The sequence below is a fragment of the Corylus avellana genome, chromosome ca2, assembly GCF_901000735.1.
Source record: "Corylus avellana chromosome ca2, CavTom2PMs-1.0".
Taxonomy (NCBI): domain Eukaryota; kingdom Viridiplantae; phylum Streptophyta; class Magnoliopsida; order Fagales; family Betulaceae; genus Corylus; species Corylus avellana.
In genome coordinates, this window is record NC_081542.1 from 36,078,973 (window position 1) to 36,098,710 (window position 19,738).

The 19,738-nt window shown below is 35.9% G+C and overlaps 1 protein-coding gene across 1 annotated transcript; it reads right to left on the reverse strand.

Moving 5' to 3' along the window:
• Nucleotides 1-9,477: 9,477 nt before the first annotated feature.
• LOC132172692 (probable arabinosyltransferase ARAD1) lies at nt 9,478-12,500 on the reverse strand. Its single transcript, XM_059584242.1, has 3 exons — nt 11,492-12,500; nt 10,540-10,905; nt 9,478-10,042 (listed from the first exon to the last, which is right to left on the reverse strand). Exons 1-3 carry the CDS (start codon nt 12,422-12,424, stop codon nt 9,854-9,856), a joined length of 1,488 nt encoding a protein of 495 aa, XP_059440225.1. The 5' UTR covers nt 12,425-12,500; the 3' UTR covers nt 9,478-9,853.
• Nucleotides 12,501-19,738: the final 7,238 nt, after the last annotated feature.

Genomic DNA, 19,738 nt, shown 5'->3' on the forward strand with positions numbered 1-19,738 from the left:
TTTACAGCAACCTTCCACTGTTTTGGATTGGCAAATAGATGGTGTAATTTTTGATGTTTTATCTCTTCTTCCTTCCTCTTCTCAATGGAAGGCTAGAAAAGTTAACAAAAGTGCTAACTTCTGCGCCCATTATGTGGCTTATTAGGCCGCGGCTAGAGTTTTCTCTGACTGCATTCCCACCTTTTTTTCTCCTCTTTCTCCCCCCATTTCCATCCCCATATGTAGTGGAAAAGATCCACCCCCCACCCTCCCCTCTTAGTGAGGGATGTGCTTTGTTATCTGTTCGTTTGTTCTTCTATGAAGCAGTTTGTTACCAAAAAAAAAAAAAGACCCCATTAAGCTTTTCGTCAAATTATTGACCAAAAATTGATCATTATAAACTTCACCATACAAAGGCCAAAAAGTTATAACCAAAAAGAACAACATCTAAGGATCGGTAATTTTTTATACGATTTGCAAATTTGATAAGAACTCAACACAAATTAACAGGTTATAATTAAGAGGTTTGATTGGTTTAATTATAGAGTAATATAAGAAGTAGGACTTTTGTGATTTTTAAAGGTCACATAATGTTTGAGGATTAAAAAGGGACGAAAATCTTACTTATAATATTACTCTTAATTAAATAAATCAAATTATGGTTAACTTATATAGTAATCAATTTTCTTTTTTCTTTGTTTGGATATGTCCGCACAAGAAGAGGGAAATGTAGATTCGAACTAGTGACTTCTGTTTCAGAGGGTATTGCCCTCAGCTGATTGAAGTAATTTGGGGATACAGTAACCAATATAATTTTTTTTTTTGTTGTGACATTCTCGCATGAAGGGAAGAGAGATTCGAATTAGTAACATCCACTTAATGAGCCATGATTTTTAGCCGATTGAACGTAGATATTATGTGATTTACATGAAAAGCTTTCCACCGATAATTACAGAAAACCTTAATAACTGCCCAAAATAAAAATAGGGTTAAATACCTAATACTCTATAGGGTTTAGGAACTTTATTTTTACCCCCCCTGGGGTTTCATTTTTATCATAGGACCCCCCTAGAGTTTCGATAAAGAACCAACTTAGTCCATCTGTTAGTTGACCGTTAAGACTGACACGTGAACCAATCAAATGTTGACATGTGGCACATATTTAATTTTTTTTTTTTAAATTAAAAAAAAAAAGAAAAAAGAAAAGGAAAAAAACTGGGGGTGGTTCAGCCACCCCCTTGGCCATTTGGGGGTGGCTCGGCCACTCCCTTTGGCCATAGGGGTGGCCTGGCCACCCCCATCTGGATTGGTCCACGTGTCAGTCTTAACGGTCAACTAACGGTCAACTAAGTTGGTCCTTTATCAAAACTTCAGGGGGTCCTATGATAAAAATGAAACTCCAGGAGGTAAAAATAAAGTTCCTAAACCCCATGGGTATTATGTATTTAACCCATAAAAATATTGATATTAATTTCATAAAATTGAGAATTTGTATGTTAATATTAAAAAAAAAAAAAAGTATCAAAATTGGAGACATAATAATTTTCCTTTGAAAAAAGAAAAAAGAAAAAAGGGGTTCCGTTTATTTAAGCGGGTAAAGATTTCTCTCGCTCATCAGTCCACATATCTTTTGTCCCTTCTTCAAAATCCATCATCCATGGCTGCGAATGCAATACCATCCTTTTCTCTACTGCGGTACTTTCTCTCTCTCTCTCTCTCTCGCAATTTTATTTCTAATGCAAAAAGCAATGTGATATATATGGGTTTGGTTTGGATGGTTGGAAGCACAGGAACTTTGCAGCAACCACTGCAAGAACTTTTCTGACGGTGAAGCCTCCCTCCACCGTCTCTTCCGCTTGCCTCCTTCCTCTTCGCTCTCGCAGGTATTTTCATTCATGCACTCTTCTCTTCTCATAAACGCATGTAGCATTTTTGTTCGTCTCATTCTCCAACTGGGTCTGCATTCTTTTGCAGTCGTTATTTCTAAATTGTAAATATGCACCCAAAGGAGCTCTCTTTTATATGATTCATACATATTCAACCCAGGTTTCGGCTTTCTTTTGGGGTCTGATTGCTTCAAGGAATTGAAGTTATGGAATAGAATAACTATTGTATCCCAATTCTGATGGGATTAGAGTTAGAGCATAATTATGATTCCCATCGTTTGGATGGGACAAAATCAGATTACGGAAGCGAAAATTTGATTCAATTCACATCCGGATTCTCTGAATGTGTATATTTCTCCTTTTTCTGGCTTGATTAATAAAGGAATTATTTGTACATAGCGATTCCCCAGATGAGAACCTTTCTTCTTCTGAAATATGTGTGCAATAAAAGAGCATATTTAGCTAGCAGTCCTGAAAAACCAACGATTTCTCCCCCTTCCAGGCATAATTGCCGTTTTGGAAGTTTGCATGTTTAAGAAATATCCCATACCCACAACCAAATTGCAATTTGTCCAACATGGGTGCACTTCTCATTTTGAAGTGTCTATGTTAAATAATGACAGTGCAACATGTTGCATTTCTGGACCATGGTTTGAATCAGACAACTTACTTTCTTGGTGTTTAAAGCATCTAACATTTTTCTCTATGAATGTTTAAATAGTTTCGTGAAAAGAGTTGTGTATTTCACATGTATGAAGGATTTGCTGGTTGATGCTGAGCTTATCCTACAGCTGAGCCATTCTAATCTAAAAATTCATTGTTCGCATTGATGTTGTAGTTGATGGTGTTGTGCATCATCTGAAAAGGAAACTATCTTCTCAATCTTTATTCCTGAACAAACCTTAAATGGAACTTGAAACTATTTTATATATATATAAAAAAAAAAAATAAAAAAAAAAATCCCTGACTGTGAGGAAGTTGTTGCACCCTGAAGAGCAGATCCTTCTAATTGTTGCAAAGACCCCTGAGTTGAGGATCTAGTCTGTGGGGGACAATCAAATGCTTCACATGACAGACAATTGCAATCCATCTGACATTTATAATCTTTAGATCAAATACCATGGATAACTCTTTTGGTTGGAGACCATTACTTGAGTTAAAGTACCTGTAATATGGATAGCTTTTTTAATTTTTAGTGCAATTCTGCTGAAATTACAGCAAGTACATCGAAACAGATACTTCTGCATTAGCTGCTCAAAATCCGAGTCTTCTATTGGTTTTATTACAATAAATGATAGTTTATTTCACTGGTCTAAAGCGGTGGAGATGACACCTGAATTGTCTAAGTGGGTAATCTTATCTTGAAGAGATGCTCTGAATTTGTGTTTGTAAATTAAATAGCTATTGCATATACTTCGAATGAGTCTAGAAATTTTATTCTTCCTGTGCTTCTAACAACTATTGTGATTGGTATAAATGTCTGTAAAATGTTGTTTACTTATTATTGGCCTATGTTTTCTAGATTGCAGTTTCATGCTAGTGCTACAAACAATGAAGAGGCTGCTGCCAGAGCAGCTGCAGCCAATGCTGACAGTGGAGCTCCAACCATGTACCATCCCTTGTGACATAGTAACACTGGTTTGATCTCACATTTAAGTCATAGCATGCCATTTCTGTCTTTTTCATGAATTTTGGTAATCAAGATTTGGACTGCGCGCGCATACACACAGATATATGTGTGCGCATGTGTATTTTGGAAATACTCAAAAGATTGAGATAGTTGTAGAATTTGCAGTGGGACTCTGTTCCAATGTACAAATAGATGGACAATTTTTTCCAGATATGTTATATAAATCATTTATGATGAAGAAAGTCTTCGAGGAAATAGTCCATGTACACAAGTATCTGTTAAGTTTGAAATGCCAATTTTTTTTTTTTAAAAATAATATTTAAACTTAGGATAATAATTGAGCATCCAAGAATATTTCACTTTAACTATAGAAAAACCACAGCATCTACTACGATAACATCAAGGACTTGGGAGCACCTACCACGATAAGATCAAAGACTTGGGATCAATACATAGTGTGTCTATTTACTTATGAAGTTCCTGAATTATGTCTTATATCAATTAAACCATGACTACATTGTTATTTTCATAAAAATCTGTTTACATGTCTTAGAAGTTATTAAAACGGTTCAAAGATATTAAATTTGGGTAAATTATCTACACTTGAATGAAGTCAATAAAGTCGGGCCAAAGAGAAAAAAATGAAGTTAATTAAGGCAATTGGCAGAATCTCATTTATACTGTAACTTGTAACACTGCTTATTGGATCATAATTAGTGCAAAATATGCAGGAGTATGACTTTCTTCCTTTCTTTCAGATTTGACAAGATCATAGCTAAGGAAATCCCTTCAAGCATTGTTTATGAGGATGATAAGGTCCTAGCATTTCGGGACATCAATCCAGAGGCTCCTGTTCATGTTTTAGTCATTCCAAAGTTTAGGGATGGATTGACACAGCTTGGAAAGGTCGTTGTTTTGTCTTTTTATTCTATTTCTACATTTGTGAGCATCAGCGACCTTCAGATGGGTGCAGTAAATCTTTCTTTCCTGAGATTTCTGTCTGGTTGTGTGTAATTGTACTCTCTGTGATATCACACTTAGATCTTCTGACATAATTTACCTTTCCAATACAGCCAAGGTTTCCTATTGAAATATCCAGACTACTGGTTTCATTCCATGTTATGCACCACCATCTTCGTTCCGAGTGTATATAACTATATATCTGTGTCTTAGGTATAGCTAATCATTGAAGTTTCAGTATGCTCCATTGCTTAATAGATAATATGACCTATCTATCTTAAGGATTGAATATTTTTGACCTTATATTAGCCAAGTGCCTATTAAGTCCTGCTCTGATGGTTAACCAATTTGACAATCCGAGAAGGGGTATTTATAGATTATTAGCTTATCTATAGGCTTCTGCTGCTGGATATTTATATAAAGACAAATTAGAACTATGATTTCTAAGCTTTTAGATCTGGTTTTATAAAGCAAGATTGTTGAATCCTGTCCTTTTTCTTCTCTTTAAGGAAAGAAAGATTATGACTAGATGCTCTTGCATCTTTTCATGTAAATAGTAAAAGAACTGTCTTTGCGTCTTTGAAACTGTAGTTCAATGTGTCAATACATGGGATTGTCACACCACTCATTGGACAAAATTTCCATGGTATTTGCTGATTATGTTGTAAAGAAATCGCAAATTATACTGAAGTTCAGACTGCATAAACTTGTCTACAGTCCAAAATAACTTGTGTTAAAGAAAATATGCTAATAATTGTAATTCCAAAATTAGTTGAATAAATTCTAGAATAAGTGCATATGCTTTCTTTTTGTGAGTATGCGTTTGAATATTTCTGTCAAAATTCCTTCTTCTATACATGTTTTCTTTGAAATGTTGTAATGGAGGCGGCTGCCCTATTGCCTTGTCCTTCTTTACCTCTATTGCATTTGTTGTCCGTCCATAAAAGGAGTCCATGGAATATCAACTAGGATTCAAATTTAATGTCATGAGGTATAGTGAAGAAGTCACTCCTATTTTCTTCTGAGTGCTATTTTTTTTTTTTTTTTATTTTATTTCTAATATATATTAGTTCATGTTGATTTCTAACTTGTCAGGCCGAAGCGAGGCATGGGGAGATTCTGGGGCAGCTTCTCTATGCTGCAAAAATAGTGGCGGAGAAAGAAGGTATCCTTGATGGGTTTCGCGTTGTCATAAACAGTGGTCCGGATGCCTGTAAGCTATAACCCCATTCTGTATAGTTTCTCTCTGGATCTCCTTTTATGTTGTGCAATGCATGATTATCTTTGTGCTCTCTCTCTCTCTCTCTCCAGGTCAATCTGTTTATCATCTCCACTTGCATGTTCTGGGTGGGAGAAAGATGAAATGGCCGCCTGGTTGAAGATTTTAAAAGCTTGCATGTTAAAACTTCAGATTCGTTCCATGCTTTTTCTGGGTGACCCCACAACCTTGGAAGATCTGAACCTAAGAGCTAGAAGAGTTAATAAATAGAGGGTTCTCATTGAGGACTATGTGTTGCTTATCTATATGCCCCTGATAGAATTGAATAGGAAAAAAAATGGTTGAATTGTTGGGACATGAGGCTTTGTTCAGTTGGATAAATTGTGTTTTAAAGCCTTTCTAAGTTTGTTGCCCAGATAAGTATAAGCGCAATAATAAAGGAATAGAGAGAGGAAGATTCAAACTCAGCAATTTATAGTGGCTCGGTCCTGACCTACGTCCACTCCCCAAGCACACCACTTGAGAGTTCCCACTATTACCCAAACTCCTTATAGGTAGAGTTCAAACCTTTACGGGGCAAGAGAACACAACTCTTCTCAAACTCTTTGTGGGTGGAGTTTAAACCTTTACGGAGCAAGAGTACACTACTCTTCCTTACAAGATGGAAGATCTTCTCACTTTACAAGGTCACACCGACCTTCTTAATAAGATTGATTGTGGATAGGATTTGAGATTCTCTCACAACTCTCGTTTTTTAGAGGGATATACAAATGAAGCTCTCAATTATATCTCTCACTAGAACCCTTGTATGAATTGAACTGGAAATGCTCAGATAAAAGATGAATGCATGAGAACAATGAATACTTCAATTTGGATGTGTGTGACCATATTTATAGTCTTTAGCAAGAATATAGCCGTTTAGGAATATATCCGTTTAACAACAATATAGTTAACATAGCCGTTTATATGAATGGTAGTTATCAGTTTTGAAAGAGTTAAATGGTAACAATAGTTGTTTAAGGGTATTTTGAAAATATTTGAATCTAATTTTGGACTCAAGAATGGTGTCTATCAGTTTTGGAGTTGATAAAGTTGAGCAGGAAATAGTTTCACGCTTGATAGACCAGCTTTCAAATTTCATTTAATTGTCCAGTTCAGCAGCTGTCCAGTTCATTTTCAAATTCAATTCAATGATCCAGTTCAGCAGCAGTCTTATCTCTATTGAAAAACATTTAAGTGTCTTTCAATGCCTTTGATTCTTTTGATCATTTGACAATGTGTGTTTGTAATTATCATACTTAAAATATACACATTTAGGGGTGTAAACGAGCCGAGCTTGAGCGAGCTTCCCTTGTTCAGGCTTGGCTCGTTTAAATTTGACTCGAGCTCGAGCTCGAGTCGAGCTTAAGGGCGAGCCAAAAAAATCGAGCTCGAGCTAATAATAAGTCGAGCCGAGCCAGCTCGCGAGCTGGCTCTTATATTTAATGTTTTTGTTTTCAATTTTTTTTTTTTAACTTCAAGTACTCTTAAACGGCTTAAGAAGTTAGTTTGCATATGAGCATTTGCTTAACCTGACTAGTCGAGTATGGAGCCTGAGTCAATACAGCAAGGCATTTGGTTTCAAAGAGAGAGGATATGCATCCTTTTATAGATAAGCAAACTTAGAGATTGATGTTTTCTTAACAGGTAGTGATAGTGTTTGGGTCTATTTGATTCTTCAATAGTTTATACCTTTCACAATCTCCCTCAATAGTTTCTGCTTGATTCTTCTTCCTTTCGTTTGGATATGTTCTAATTGAATCAAGGTCTTTTTAATGATTGCTCTCTCTCTTTGATCATGAAGGGTCTAGAATTTTCCATTCTCTAACGCTTAAATATAAATGCAATTTTAAGGTTTTAATAATTATGAGATTTATAATTAATTATGTATTACTTAGTTTATATATATATATATATATATAGACACACACACACACACACACTCGAGCTTATACGAGTTGTTCACGAGCTTAGCTGAGTCGAGCCGAGCTTGCTTCGTTTAATATTCGAGCTAGGATTTGTGTTCATGAAGTGTTTCATTTAATATTCGAGTCGAGCACGAGCCGAGCTTATGCGAGCCGAGCTTATGCGAGCCGAGCCCGAGCTTGCTCGCGAGACGCTTCGCTCACTTAACAGCCCTATACACATTAGAACGACATGATGAAATTTATTATCATCAAAACATTGGCAACAAGCTTGGATCGAAGGTATAAGGCTAACAAAGTTTGTTCTCTCGTGTAATTTACAGTCTAGAACTAAATTAATGGCCAACCATTGCCTTGTTGGTTGCTTAGTTTGTAGAGTGACCGTTAGTTGTCTCTTTGCTTCTTAAATTAATGTCCAATAACATTGGCATTCTAGGACAACCAACAATGATATCCTCCAGCTGCCTCACCTTGATGTGGATTATAATGAATTCAAGATGGGGGTGTAAACGAGCCGAGCTTGAGCGAGCTTCCCTTGTTCAGGCTTGGCTCGTTTAAATTTTACTCGAGCTCGAGCTCGAGTCGAGCTTAAGGGCGAGCCAAAATAATCGAGCTCGAGCTAATAATAAGTCGAGCCGAGCCAGCTCGCTAGCTGGCTCTTATATTTAATGTTTTTGGTTTAAATTTTTTTTTTAACTTCAAATACTCTTAAACGGCTTAAAAAGTTAGTTTGCATATGAGTATTTGCTTAACCTAGCTAGTCGAGTATGGAGCCTGAGTCAATACAGCAAGGCATTTGGTTTCAAAGAGAGATGATATATATCCTTTTATAGATAAGCAAACTTGGAGATTGATGTTTTCTTAAAAATGTGGGACAAGTTAACAGGTTGCATTCAGACTGCATTGGGACAACGCCCCCTACAAAAAAATATTTTTTTTAACGTCTCTCTCTCAATCCCCCTCACCAGTCACAACGGATCTTCCACCTGAACTCTCATTTCCCACTCTCTCACTCTCGCTCACCAGACAGGTAGTGATAGTGTTTGAGTCTGTTTGATTCTTCAATAGTTTATGCCTTTCGCAATCTCCCTCAATAGTTTCTGCTTGATTCTTCTTCCTTTCGTTTGGGTCTGCTCTAATTGAATCGAGGTCTTTTTAATGATTGTTCTCTTTTTTGATCTCGAAGGATCTAGAATTTTTCATTCTCTAACACTTAAATATAAATGCAATTTTAAAGTTTTAATAATTATGAGATTTATAATTAATTATGTATTACTTAGTTTATATATATATACACACACGAGCTTATACGAGCTTAGCCGAGTCGAGCCGAGCTTGCTTCGTTTAATATTCGAGGTAGGATTTGTGTTCATGAAGTGCTTCATTTAATATTCGAGTCGAGTACGAGCCGAGCTTATGCGAGCCGAGCCCGAGCTTGCTCGCGAGACGCTTCGTTCACTTAACAGCCCTAATTCAAGATACATGTTCCTCATCTCCGATTAGGGTTACAGAGTCAAAAACTCAATCTTTGTGCTAGAGAGTTGACAGATTCCATTGGTTTTGAGGATGATGAAACCTCCTAGAATGTAGATGCTGTATTGTGCTTTATTATTCTATTCTTTAGTTTGGTGAATTGAACCAAAACTATTAAAATACCCAAATTTGTTTTTTTTTTTTGGTTTTTTTGTTTTTTTTTTTAAAAAGCTATTCACCAAATAATAAAAACAGCTAATCATGAAAAGTCATTCCATTCCAGAAACTTATTCCGTGAACCAAACAGGTCCTACTTCAAGATACAAAATGAATGAAATAACTTGAAAAATAACTTCAGCTTAATCAGAGACGCAATAAAAATCAGTAGAGGTGGTATAAAAGAATAAATGATTACAGAGATCTTTTTATTCTCTACAATGTACAAATGAATTACAAATTCGAGTACTTACTATAATTTACTAGCTGCCGAGCCTCTTATTCAACAACAAAGAAAAAGAATCTACAACATCTGCTACAAAGCCCTAGTACCCCCGAAGGAAAAGGGGGGAAGGAAAGGTAGGGTACTATCACCTTTTCGATTCGAGCTAAACTTATGCTTCAAGTATTCCTCAGTCTTTAGTTTCTTGGAACAGCAGAATCCTCCAGGCTGGTAGGTATCTCAAGACAACTGCACCCATTCGTTTTCTATGTATATGTTCGAAAATCATGGACTAAAGTTGCTTCATAAGGTGGTGTCTGTCCCACTCTGGTTCGAACAAACGCAAGAGCAGTCCGGCTCAGTTAGGCCTCTCCTGACAAGCCGCTTGTCCCGATTAACCATCAATTTGATTAAGGGTAGCTTTTGTGAGACTTGGCGCCAGATTTCGTTCACCGTTCCATTTGGTTGTCCATATTCAAAGTAATGTTTCACCTGAATCACATATTTTAAATAAGAATATCTTGGTGAACTTACATTACCTGTTAATTTTGCTCACTCAACAGATGCAATGCTGCTTTAACACATCAAAACAAATAAAGTGAACCTAAAAATAGAATATCCCTATCCAACAAACATTGCGACAACAGAAGGTTCATGATAATACCATCTCTTTTACACAAACAACAGTAACCAAAAGCTTGTTTCCTTCTAATAAGATTATCAATATTCAGATATTCTGCAGCATAGTAGTCAAGCAAAGAGAGTAGAATGAAACCAAATCTTACTTGACATCCTCTAAACCAAATTATCCCCCCATGCAGGACAAAATCCAAAAACAAAAAAAGTTTAAAACAAAATCAAACACAAAAAAAGCTCAGGTTAAAACCAATGCATGGAGGAAGACTACATGCAATAAATAAAAAGGAAAAATGGAAAAGAAGAAAAAGAAGCAATATTGTACACATGAAAAATATGCAAATGGTACTAACCTCTTTCAGCTCTCTCTGATATTCCAGAATCCTCTCGGTGGTTATTGATCTCAGTGTCGAAATTAAGAATCCTGGTTTAAGAGCAGAGGCAGTATCTACAAATATTGCAATCTTTCTATAATCTATTACATCTTCAAAAGGCAATTCAATACTATCACTGATTATCACTGGAACGCACAAGCTAACTATAGAATCAAAGAGTCGGCAGGCTGATGGAGTATCACCAGCAGGGTTTAAACAGAATTTAGATGTATGCATCCCATGTGTGGCAGCACGCCGATTCTCTCTGGACTGTGTTCCATGTCTTACTACGACATCCTCTTCATTTTCAAGCAGTTGGAAAAGCAAATCACGAATTTTTCCTCCCTGCAAACGCAAAAGAAAAAAAGGCCCCCAAAGAAAACATTGGATCAGAAAGGGAAGTGTACTAAACAATGAGTCCCACCCATTAAAAACTCTTAACAACCTAGCATATTCATATATCTGCATCAAAACATATGCATATATAACATGTCCCAGAAATATAGATGGTTACAAATCAAGCCAATTATCCATATTACAGCCAGAAAACAGAGGTGAAAATAGTCAATACAGGGTTTTCTATACACTTGGCACTTATTGGAGTAGATAGGAGGAAATTTCCTCCAAACCGATTTGGAGGAAATTTCTGTCCCCTACATTTACCCTTTGAAAAATCAACAAAGAGCAAAACAGATTATACATTCAAATGTCTTACACTCCCATTGCTGCATCACTCACCAACTTATTACTTACTAGGCCACATCATCTCGAGCATAAGCTTATCAACTGAATGCAAAGTGCAAAAGAACATTCCAAACATACCCACAGCGAAACTATTTGCAAGCAACATTTCAAGCATACCACAAAATCAACAGCAACAACCATAACAAAGACTCTAACTAAAACAGTAACCTAATCAATTTTGCATTACCTCTTTGCGATATCGAGCGCCCATGAAGAACAACGTCGTCTTCCGTTTGTTGACTCCCAGATCGCCGTTATAAGTACTAATCCGGTGCGAGTACGGCAAGATCACGTCTTTGACCAGCGACGCCTGGTCCATCTTCAACCGCCCGAAATCCGAAACCAGCAAAATGCTGTTCTTAATCCTATCGATCACTCTGTACAAAGCGTTTGGGTCCTGAGCTATGATCACGTGGTCCCGCCCATAGTTGCTCTTCCAATACTCCTGCTCCTCCAGCCACTCCACTAAGGCGTCCTGATTCTCCTCGTCGCTGTACAGTGCCCGGGCCCGGTCCTGAGCTGCCCGGGCCGGGTTCACGATCAGGCTCAAGGACGAGAAGTACGGCACGTAGAACAGGTCCGCTTCGTCAGGATCAAGAACTCTGACGACGGGCGATCCGACACGCTCCGGTTCGGGTCGGATCAGATCCGAGAACAAGTACCACTCCGCCATGTGCTGGTGGCCCGGGTACTTGAGCAGCGTCACGTCGTTAACGGGTCGCCCACCACGGGCCATGGAATGGTGCTCAATGACGCCGTGCGTGAACCTCCTGGGCAGATCGTATAGGTAAACTTTCAAACGCGGAGCCGAATTTCCGGGAAAGCTTTGCATATTATCCCGAGAAAACTCATTGATGGAAGCAGAATTAACGTAGGACAAGGGGAGAGTGTTCTCGAGCCTGGAGGATCCGGAGGAGAAAGAGTTGGCGGGACTGAGGAAGGTGTTGAGCAAGGCGTAGACGACGAGGATGATGAGGATCGTGGCTAGGGTTTGCTTCAGCAGCGACGATTTCCGCCCCATTGCGGAAATTAGGGTTTGCGTTCTGTTCTGGAAGGCATTGGAAGAGAGAGGAGGTGGTGAGGTGGGTTTGGATCGCTTGACATGGGCTCGTCCGCTCATGGTTCCGGGTGCACGATACTAACGTGCGCCTTTAGTGCACCGTACTAACGTGCGCTTGGGGTGGAAGGTTTATGGTTGAAATTAGGAAACTTATATAATAAAGATTATAAAGAATTGAATGAAGAAAGAATGAAAACGTAGGGGGAATTGTCAGATTCAAATGAATTGCCTTTAATTGTTTGATTGATGTTGGTGGGGATAGAGACATTTTGAGAAATAAAGAATGAGATAACGACGATATTAATTGCAATTAATTGCAGAGAAATTAAAGTTTGATGGTAATTTAGTTAATTTTATAGAAAAGGAAGCTTACACACAATTTGAAACTATTGCACAAAATGTGTGCAGGTGCAGGGAGTTTTTATTTTTTATTTTTTTGTTTAAAAAAAAGGTTAAATACCTCTTTAATATATGTGGTTTTTAACTAATATATTTTTGTCCACTTCGGTTGAAATTGGTCTCTGTTTGAGATGTTCTAAGTAACCAGTAATACTATTTAGTAAAATATTATATAGTTGTCATACAATTCGATAATTTATACTGTCATGTCATTCTAATTATATAACAGTTTACTTAATTATATTACTTATAAGTAATAATTAAAAAGATGGGTAATGCTACTTTTTACCCTCATTTTACGATAGCTGACATAACGTGTTTTAAGTAACTTCTCATGTTAGTCACCTTAATCAAAAAAAAAAAAGTTTACTTAAAACATGTCGCGTCAATTGATGTAAAATATGTATAACAAATGAGTATGAAGAATAGCGTTACTTTGAAAAAAATACCTAGCCGATTGCTTCAGGATTAGGACATGTGAATTATATGGCTTGGTTCTATCTTGCTTGACTTCCCAGGCATCGACCCACCTAGACTCTCAAAATTGAATCAATAAGTGATCTTATATCATTGGAACAAAAACATATGACAGTCCCATGGAATATCTCTATGGTATCACCTTGCCTGACATGGTGCCACAAAAATGGCCTATTGGCATCCATAACATTCTACTCATAAATGAAAAAATAACCCTCCTGCAGAAGATGAAAATGTAGCCTTTGCTCACTTCTACAGCTCCTTCCTCAGCTCCCCAATTATTCGACATATTCAAGTCGATCGAAATTGACGTAGAGAAAGCGATAGATGTGGAAGAGAAACTGTGTTCTCAATACACAAATGGAATTCACATGTTCAAATAAATTTTGGATTGTCTAACTACCTATTTGGGCAAGTGGGCTATATGAGTTTTCTAGCAATTTAGGCAGGTAATTGTTGTGGATCAAAATGCATATACTACACCTTCATCCCACTGGATTAATGTAGTAATGCCCATCAACCGTACCATTGACCTTTTTTTTTTTTTTTTTTAAACAAAAAAAATAAAAATAAAAACCTGATTTGGATTTAGTCATTGAATTTCATAATTTCAAGAATAAAGTTCTTACTTCTTAGGTTTTGTCCAAATTTCAAATAGATCCCCTTATCACTTTATTGTCAAAAAGTTAACCATTTATTATAAGTTTTGTAAATCTTATTTGACACTTCAACGTCCATGTTAGCACCCAACACCAGTGCCACATCAGCAAGTACCATGTCATGTATAGTAAAAAAAAAAAGAAGGAGAAAAACAAAAGACCCAACTTTGAATGAGTTAAATGGCAAATGCTTGTGTAGTGATGATGACTGATGATGAGTACATGAGATTTTAAAGGTTGGAAAATTATTATTTTTTCTTCTTTTTCACCTTGAGTTCTATAAGTACCCTATCTTAATCTGCAAGTCCTTGGCTCAATTATTATTTTTTAAAATGTTAACTCCTTATTGTAGATGCAGCCCATATGTTGATAACACAAGACAATAATTTCTACATAGAAAAGCATTAACACACTCATATGATGGGTACTAATTCTTTTTCTCAAGTTTTTGTTTTCCAAAAACTTTCATGCTAAAAGAGGTTCAATTGAGTGGTTTGTGTGTACAAGTTTTATTGTTGTTGTTGTTGTTTTTTTTTTTTTTGGTGTGGATGACATGACACTTATTGACGTGGAATTGACATTATACAACACATCTGACATATGACAAACTGTTAACGTTGTCGGTAAGGTAACATGGGGACTTATTTTAAACTTGGGCAAAACCTAATGACCTTATTCTTGAAATAGAAAACGCAAGGACTAAATCCAAATTACATAAAAACTTAGGGGGTTAACTACGAATTTTTCTGAGAAAAGTAATTCAATATGGGAATTCACAATAATGGTCACACGATGATGGCAATAACATTTACAAGTACTTCACTTCAATGGAGAAGATAATTCTAATGTTTCCTGATTGAGGTCAAATATGTAACTTGTTAGGGTTTAAACTGGAAAATTAACTTGTTAGAATCAATTAAGCTTGTAATTTTGGGTGAATTTTGATAATTGGTAGTGTTGACCCTTTGGAGGGTCGCTTTAGGTTTCCAGGACAAGTGAAATTAATAGGGTTGATTTGTACAATGGACTCTCAAAATTGCATCTAGAAGTAATATCTAGCACGCACATGATCATTGGAACAAAAACATATAATCATGAACCGCCAGTTACACTCCCATTGAATATTTCTACGTGTGAGCTTTTGGTTTAGAATAGAGGAAAGATATGTCATTTAGATTTTCTAATCGTGCGGGCGGATTTTCTGGCAAGATATATTTCTACGGTTAGATTATTGAATGGTAGTTTAATTACCAAAATTGCAACAAAAAATTTCAAATTAAAAAAAAAAAAAAAAATCGCTTACCAGATGAAGATCTTTGGTCAAGTGTTAAATTTCATTCAATGGGAAACATTAGGGATTAAACATTATTGACGCTCATGTAAGTTATTATAACAGATCTTAACAAAGGATCTTGTAGGGATGGCCTTTGTTGCCTCCCTCCTTCCCTTGCCTTCTACGCATGGTGAGCTAGTCTATTTACTTGAAGCATCCTAACTCCTTTGCTTCTCCTTCCTTATCTGCCTCTTCCCCCTCCTTTCCCCGCGTTTTTGCTTTTGGTCCTAGCAGTAGTTGCCCCCCCCTACCTCACCGATCAATTGCCTCATCATCGCCATTTTCCCTTGCTCTGGTCTCCTGTTGGGTTGCAGATCCGGTTTGATTTAAGCTAGATCTATTTCATCTTTGGCCTGCCCCGCAAACGACGCGCCTCGACTCTGCCTCTCACGTTGTGAACTTCACTCTCCTGCGCTTGCTACACACGCGCCTGGTTGCCGCGCCTCCATGGATGTTGCTGTTTGTTGGTTTTGTGTTTTTGTGTTTTTTTTTTAAAAATTTGTTTTTTGTAGTTTTCTTTGTAATTGGTTTGAATAAGGATAGCCTTTATCCCTATATCTGCGCTCATGACGATATGTGGGGTGATTGTTTTTTGGTTCAGACCCTTAGGTTGTGGATGTGAACAGTATTTTGGCTTTCGGGTCAAGGAGGAAGAGTTTTGGCTGTGAATTTTCTGCTCTCATGATCGAGGAATATGAGCTACTTATGTATTAGATTGAATCTGTCTAAAGCAGATATGTTATTACAACTGAAGATTAATCATAAGTTACAAAGGATATCCTTGTAACTTTACATTAAGAAAATTTATCAATCTGCCAATCTAATTAGAGGTGGCAATTCAAGTTCACGTGTCCAATTCAAATTGATTTCAAGGCATGAATATAAGATTATATAGATTAACTTTAACCCGAACTATTTAATTAAATGGGTAAGACCCCTTAACCTTGACCAACTAATTTTGTTTGAATTTGTGTCAACTTTGCAGAACGTGTAAAAAATTATTAGCCTTAATATAGTGTGTTGAGTTCAAGGCTTGTTCGGATCCATGTTATCTTGACCATACACTACAAGAAATTGGATCATTAGCAACCACATTTTTAGTAGCGACTCAAAAATCGTTGCTAATAATTGGTTATCAACAACTCAAAACTATTGCGTTTCAGGTTCGAGTCATGTTGGGATCCATGTTATCTTGACCGTACTATAAGAAATTGGGTCATTAGTAACCACATTTTTAGTAGCGATTCAAAAGTCGTTTACTGATAATTGCTTATCAATGGCGACTTTTGACGGTCCTTTCTAATAAGTGATATTTAGTAATGACATTTGTATTGTCGCTGAATGTCGTTGCTACTATCAAGAAAACCCTTCTCTCTCTAATACCCCAATTCAAAAACACAACAAAAAAAAAAAAAAGAAAGAAGAAAAAAAAATCAATTTAAATATAATGATGGGTCAAGTAAAATAAAAGATAAATAGTGTGAATATATATGGTCCCGTTTGGTTTATGGAATAGACCCTTAGAATGAATTAGCTAATCCTAGGTATAACTATTCTTTTGTTTGGTAACACACTATTCTTGGGAATAGTTTATTCCCATGCGACTACTAATCTCATATATAGGATTAGCTAAGCCATTCAAAAATGAAATGAGTGGCTTCGCTAATCCATAAAGAATGAAATACATTTAAAAAAAAAAATACCCATATACAAAATTTTAAACTTAAAACAAAATTAAAAAAAGAAAGAAAATAAAGTGGGTAGCTTGACCACCCATTGGGGTGGTCGGCTACCCACAAAAGAGGTTGGAGGTCGCATATTTTATTTTAGGTTTTATTTTTTTTTTAATATGAGTTTGAAAAAAATCAATAATATGGAGTTTTTCATAATTTTGATTCAATTCCAATTTTTGCATGTGTGTTGTTACCAAACTAAGGAATGTGAATAACTATTTTATTCCACAGTCTTCTATTCCTATTACTAGCCATTCCTTTCCCAATGGACTAGATATTCCGCGAATCAAACGAGGCTACACCACAAGTGTTTAAGAAAAAAACGAATTATACATGTTAACTAGCCCAATCTTAAACTTTGGGTTCGCAAATATGATATGATTTTGAAAAAAAAAACAAAAAATGTTATGCATAAAAATAATATTAGTCAGAAGAATTAACCATAAAAATGTCGATAAGGAACGGGTCACTAAAAAATATATGAAAATTTAGATGTCATTATTTTTTGTTCAGTTTTGATACATACAATTGCAAAACATCATTTAATCATATCACTTGAAGTATTACAAGTATTCTATTTCTATGTAAATAGGTGTGAACGAAAGAGACAAACTAGCTACTTTAAAATTTAAAAATTTAAAAATGTAAGTAAAACAAAGTTTAAAAGATTAAGTTTGTTTCAAAATGATCTGAAATCTCTCTCTCTCTCTCTCTCTCTCTCTATATATATATATATATATATATATTCCTTTTCATGATGTATTTGATCAATAAATTATCTTTTAAGATAACATATAATTTGGTAGGAGTTGGAGTTAAGTATGATTAATATTCAATGCTTGTAAGTCCTCTTAAGATGACAAATTCAGTAAGAATAAACATAAAAAAAATATATATATATTTTTCTTTAGACAAAAGTTTCCTACAAACAAATCAGCCTCAAAAAATTATGCGTAGGTTAAGGATGTGTGCATGCTATTAAAAAGGCAAGTGGAAAAAACTTCACTTTAACTCTCTTGAATTTTCATCATATTTACAATTACCTTTCTGAGGTTCAAAAACACTTAATTTAGTGTATCGAACTTTTAATTTTTTACGATTTCATTAATCCATTAGGCTTTTCTGGTAAATCCTATCAAAATTTCCAGCATACCAATATTTTTTATTATAAAAAAAATGCAAAAATCTAGACATGAGTGTTTTTGCAAATTTTATTAAATCCGAATCAACGCATGATTCTTTGTATTTGGTATTTTGGTAATTTTGACACCACTCATTTATGAGTAATGAAAAAAATCTAACGGAAATGTGCCATTGCTCGCAAAAAAGATTGAAAGTTCAATACATTAAATTAAGAGTTTTAAAACTTTAGAGAATTAATTGAAAAAATAACGAAAGCTCACAAGAGTTAAATGAAGTTTTTTTTTTTTTTTTTTTTTTTTCGGTTATTAAACAACATTAAATTCTCACGTATGACTAAATTTATTTCTAAAAACCAATTTATTGAAAATTTCTATCAAAGTAAAAAAGGACAGAAATGACATGACATGACACTTGTTGACGTGGAATGGACATTCGAGTGCTAACATATACAACACATCTGGCATATGACAAACTGTTAACTTTGACGGTAAGGTAACATGGGGACTTATTTTAAACTTAGGCAAAACCTAATGACCTTATTCTTGAAATAGAAAACGAAAGGACTTAATCCAAATTACATGAAAACTTAGGGGGTTAACTATGAATTTTTCTGAGAAAAGTAATTCAATATGGCAATTCACAATAATGGTCACACGATGATGGCAATAACATTTGCAAGTACTTCACTTTAATGGAGAAAATAATTCTAATGTTTCCTGATCGAGGCCAAATATGTAACTTGTTAGGGTTTAAACTGGAAAATTAACTTGTTAGAATCAATTAAGCTTGTAATTTTGGGTGAATTTTGATAATTGGTAGTGTTAACCCTTTGGAGGGTCGCTTTAGGTTTCCAGGACATGTGAAATTAATTGGGTTGCTTTGTACAATGGACTCTCAAAATTGCATCTAGAAGTAATTTCTAGCACGCACATAATCATTGGAACAAAAGCATATAATCATGAACAGCCAGTTACACTCCCATTGAATATTTCTATGTGTGAGCTTTTGGTTTAGAATAGAGGAAAGATATGTCATTTAGATTTTCTAATCGTGCGGGCGGATTTTTTGGCAAGATATATTTCTACGGTTAGATTATTGAATGGTAGTTTAATTACCAAAATTGCAACAAAAAATTTCAAATTAAAAAAAAAAAAAAAAAAATCGCTTACCAGATGAAGATCTTTGGTCAGGTGTTAAATTTCATTCAATGGGAAACATTAGTGGTTAGATATTATCGATGCTCATGTAAGTTTTTTTTTTTTTTTTGAAATTGGCTCATGTAAGTTATTATAACAGATCTTAACAAAGGATCCTCGTAGGGATGGCCTTTACTGCCTTCCTCCTCCCCCTTGCCTTCTACGCATGGTGAACTAGTCTATTTACCTTAAACATCCTAACTCCTTCGCTTCTCCTTCCATTTTATACCTCTTTCCCCTCCTTTCCCCGCGTTTTTGCTTATGGTCCCAGCAGCAGTTGCAACCCCCCCCCCTTCCCCCTCTACCTCGCAAATCAGTTGCCTCATCAGGGCGTCACCATTTTCCCTTGCTCCAGTCTCCTGTTGGGTTGCAGATCCGGTTTGATTTAAGCTAGATCTGTTTCTTCTCTGCCATGCCCCGCAAACGACGCACCT

Excerpts from the sequence above, each read along its gene's own strand:
- LOC132172692 (XM_059584242.1), bottom strand. The coding sequence starts at position 12,424 with ATGAGCGGACGAGCCCATGTCAAGCGATCCAAACCCACCTCACCACCT. Across the intron at positions 10,906-11,491 it reads GCGCTCGATATCGCAAAGAG|GGAGGAAAAATTCGTGATTT; the intron begins GTAATGCAAAAT and ends TTGCGTTTGCAG. Across the intron at positions 10,043-10,539 it reads ATCAGAGAGAGCTGAAAGAG|GTGAAACATTACTTTGAATA; the intron begins GTTAGTACCATT and ends TATGTGATTCAG.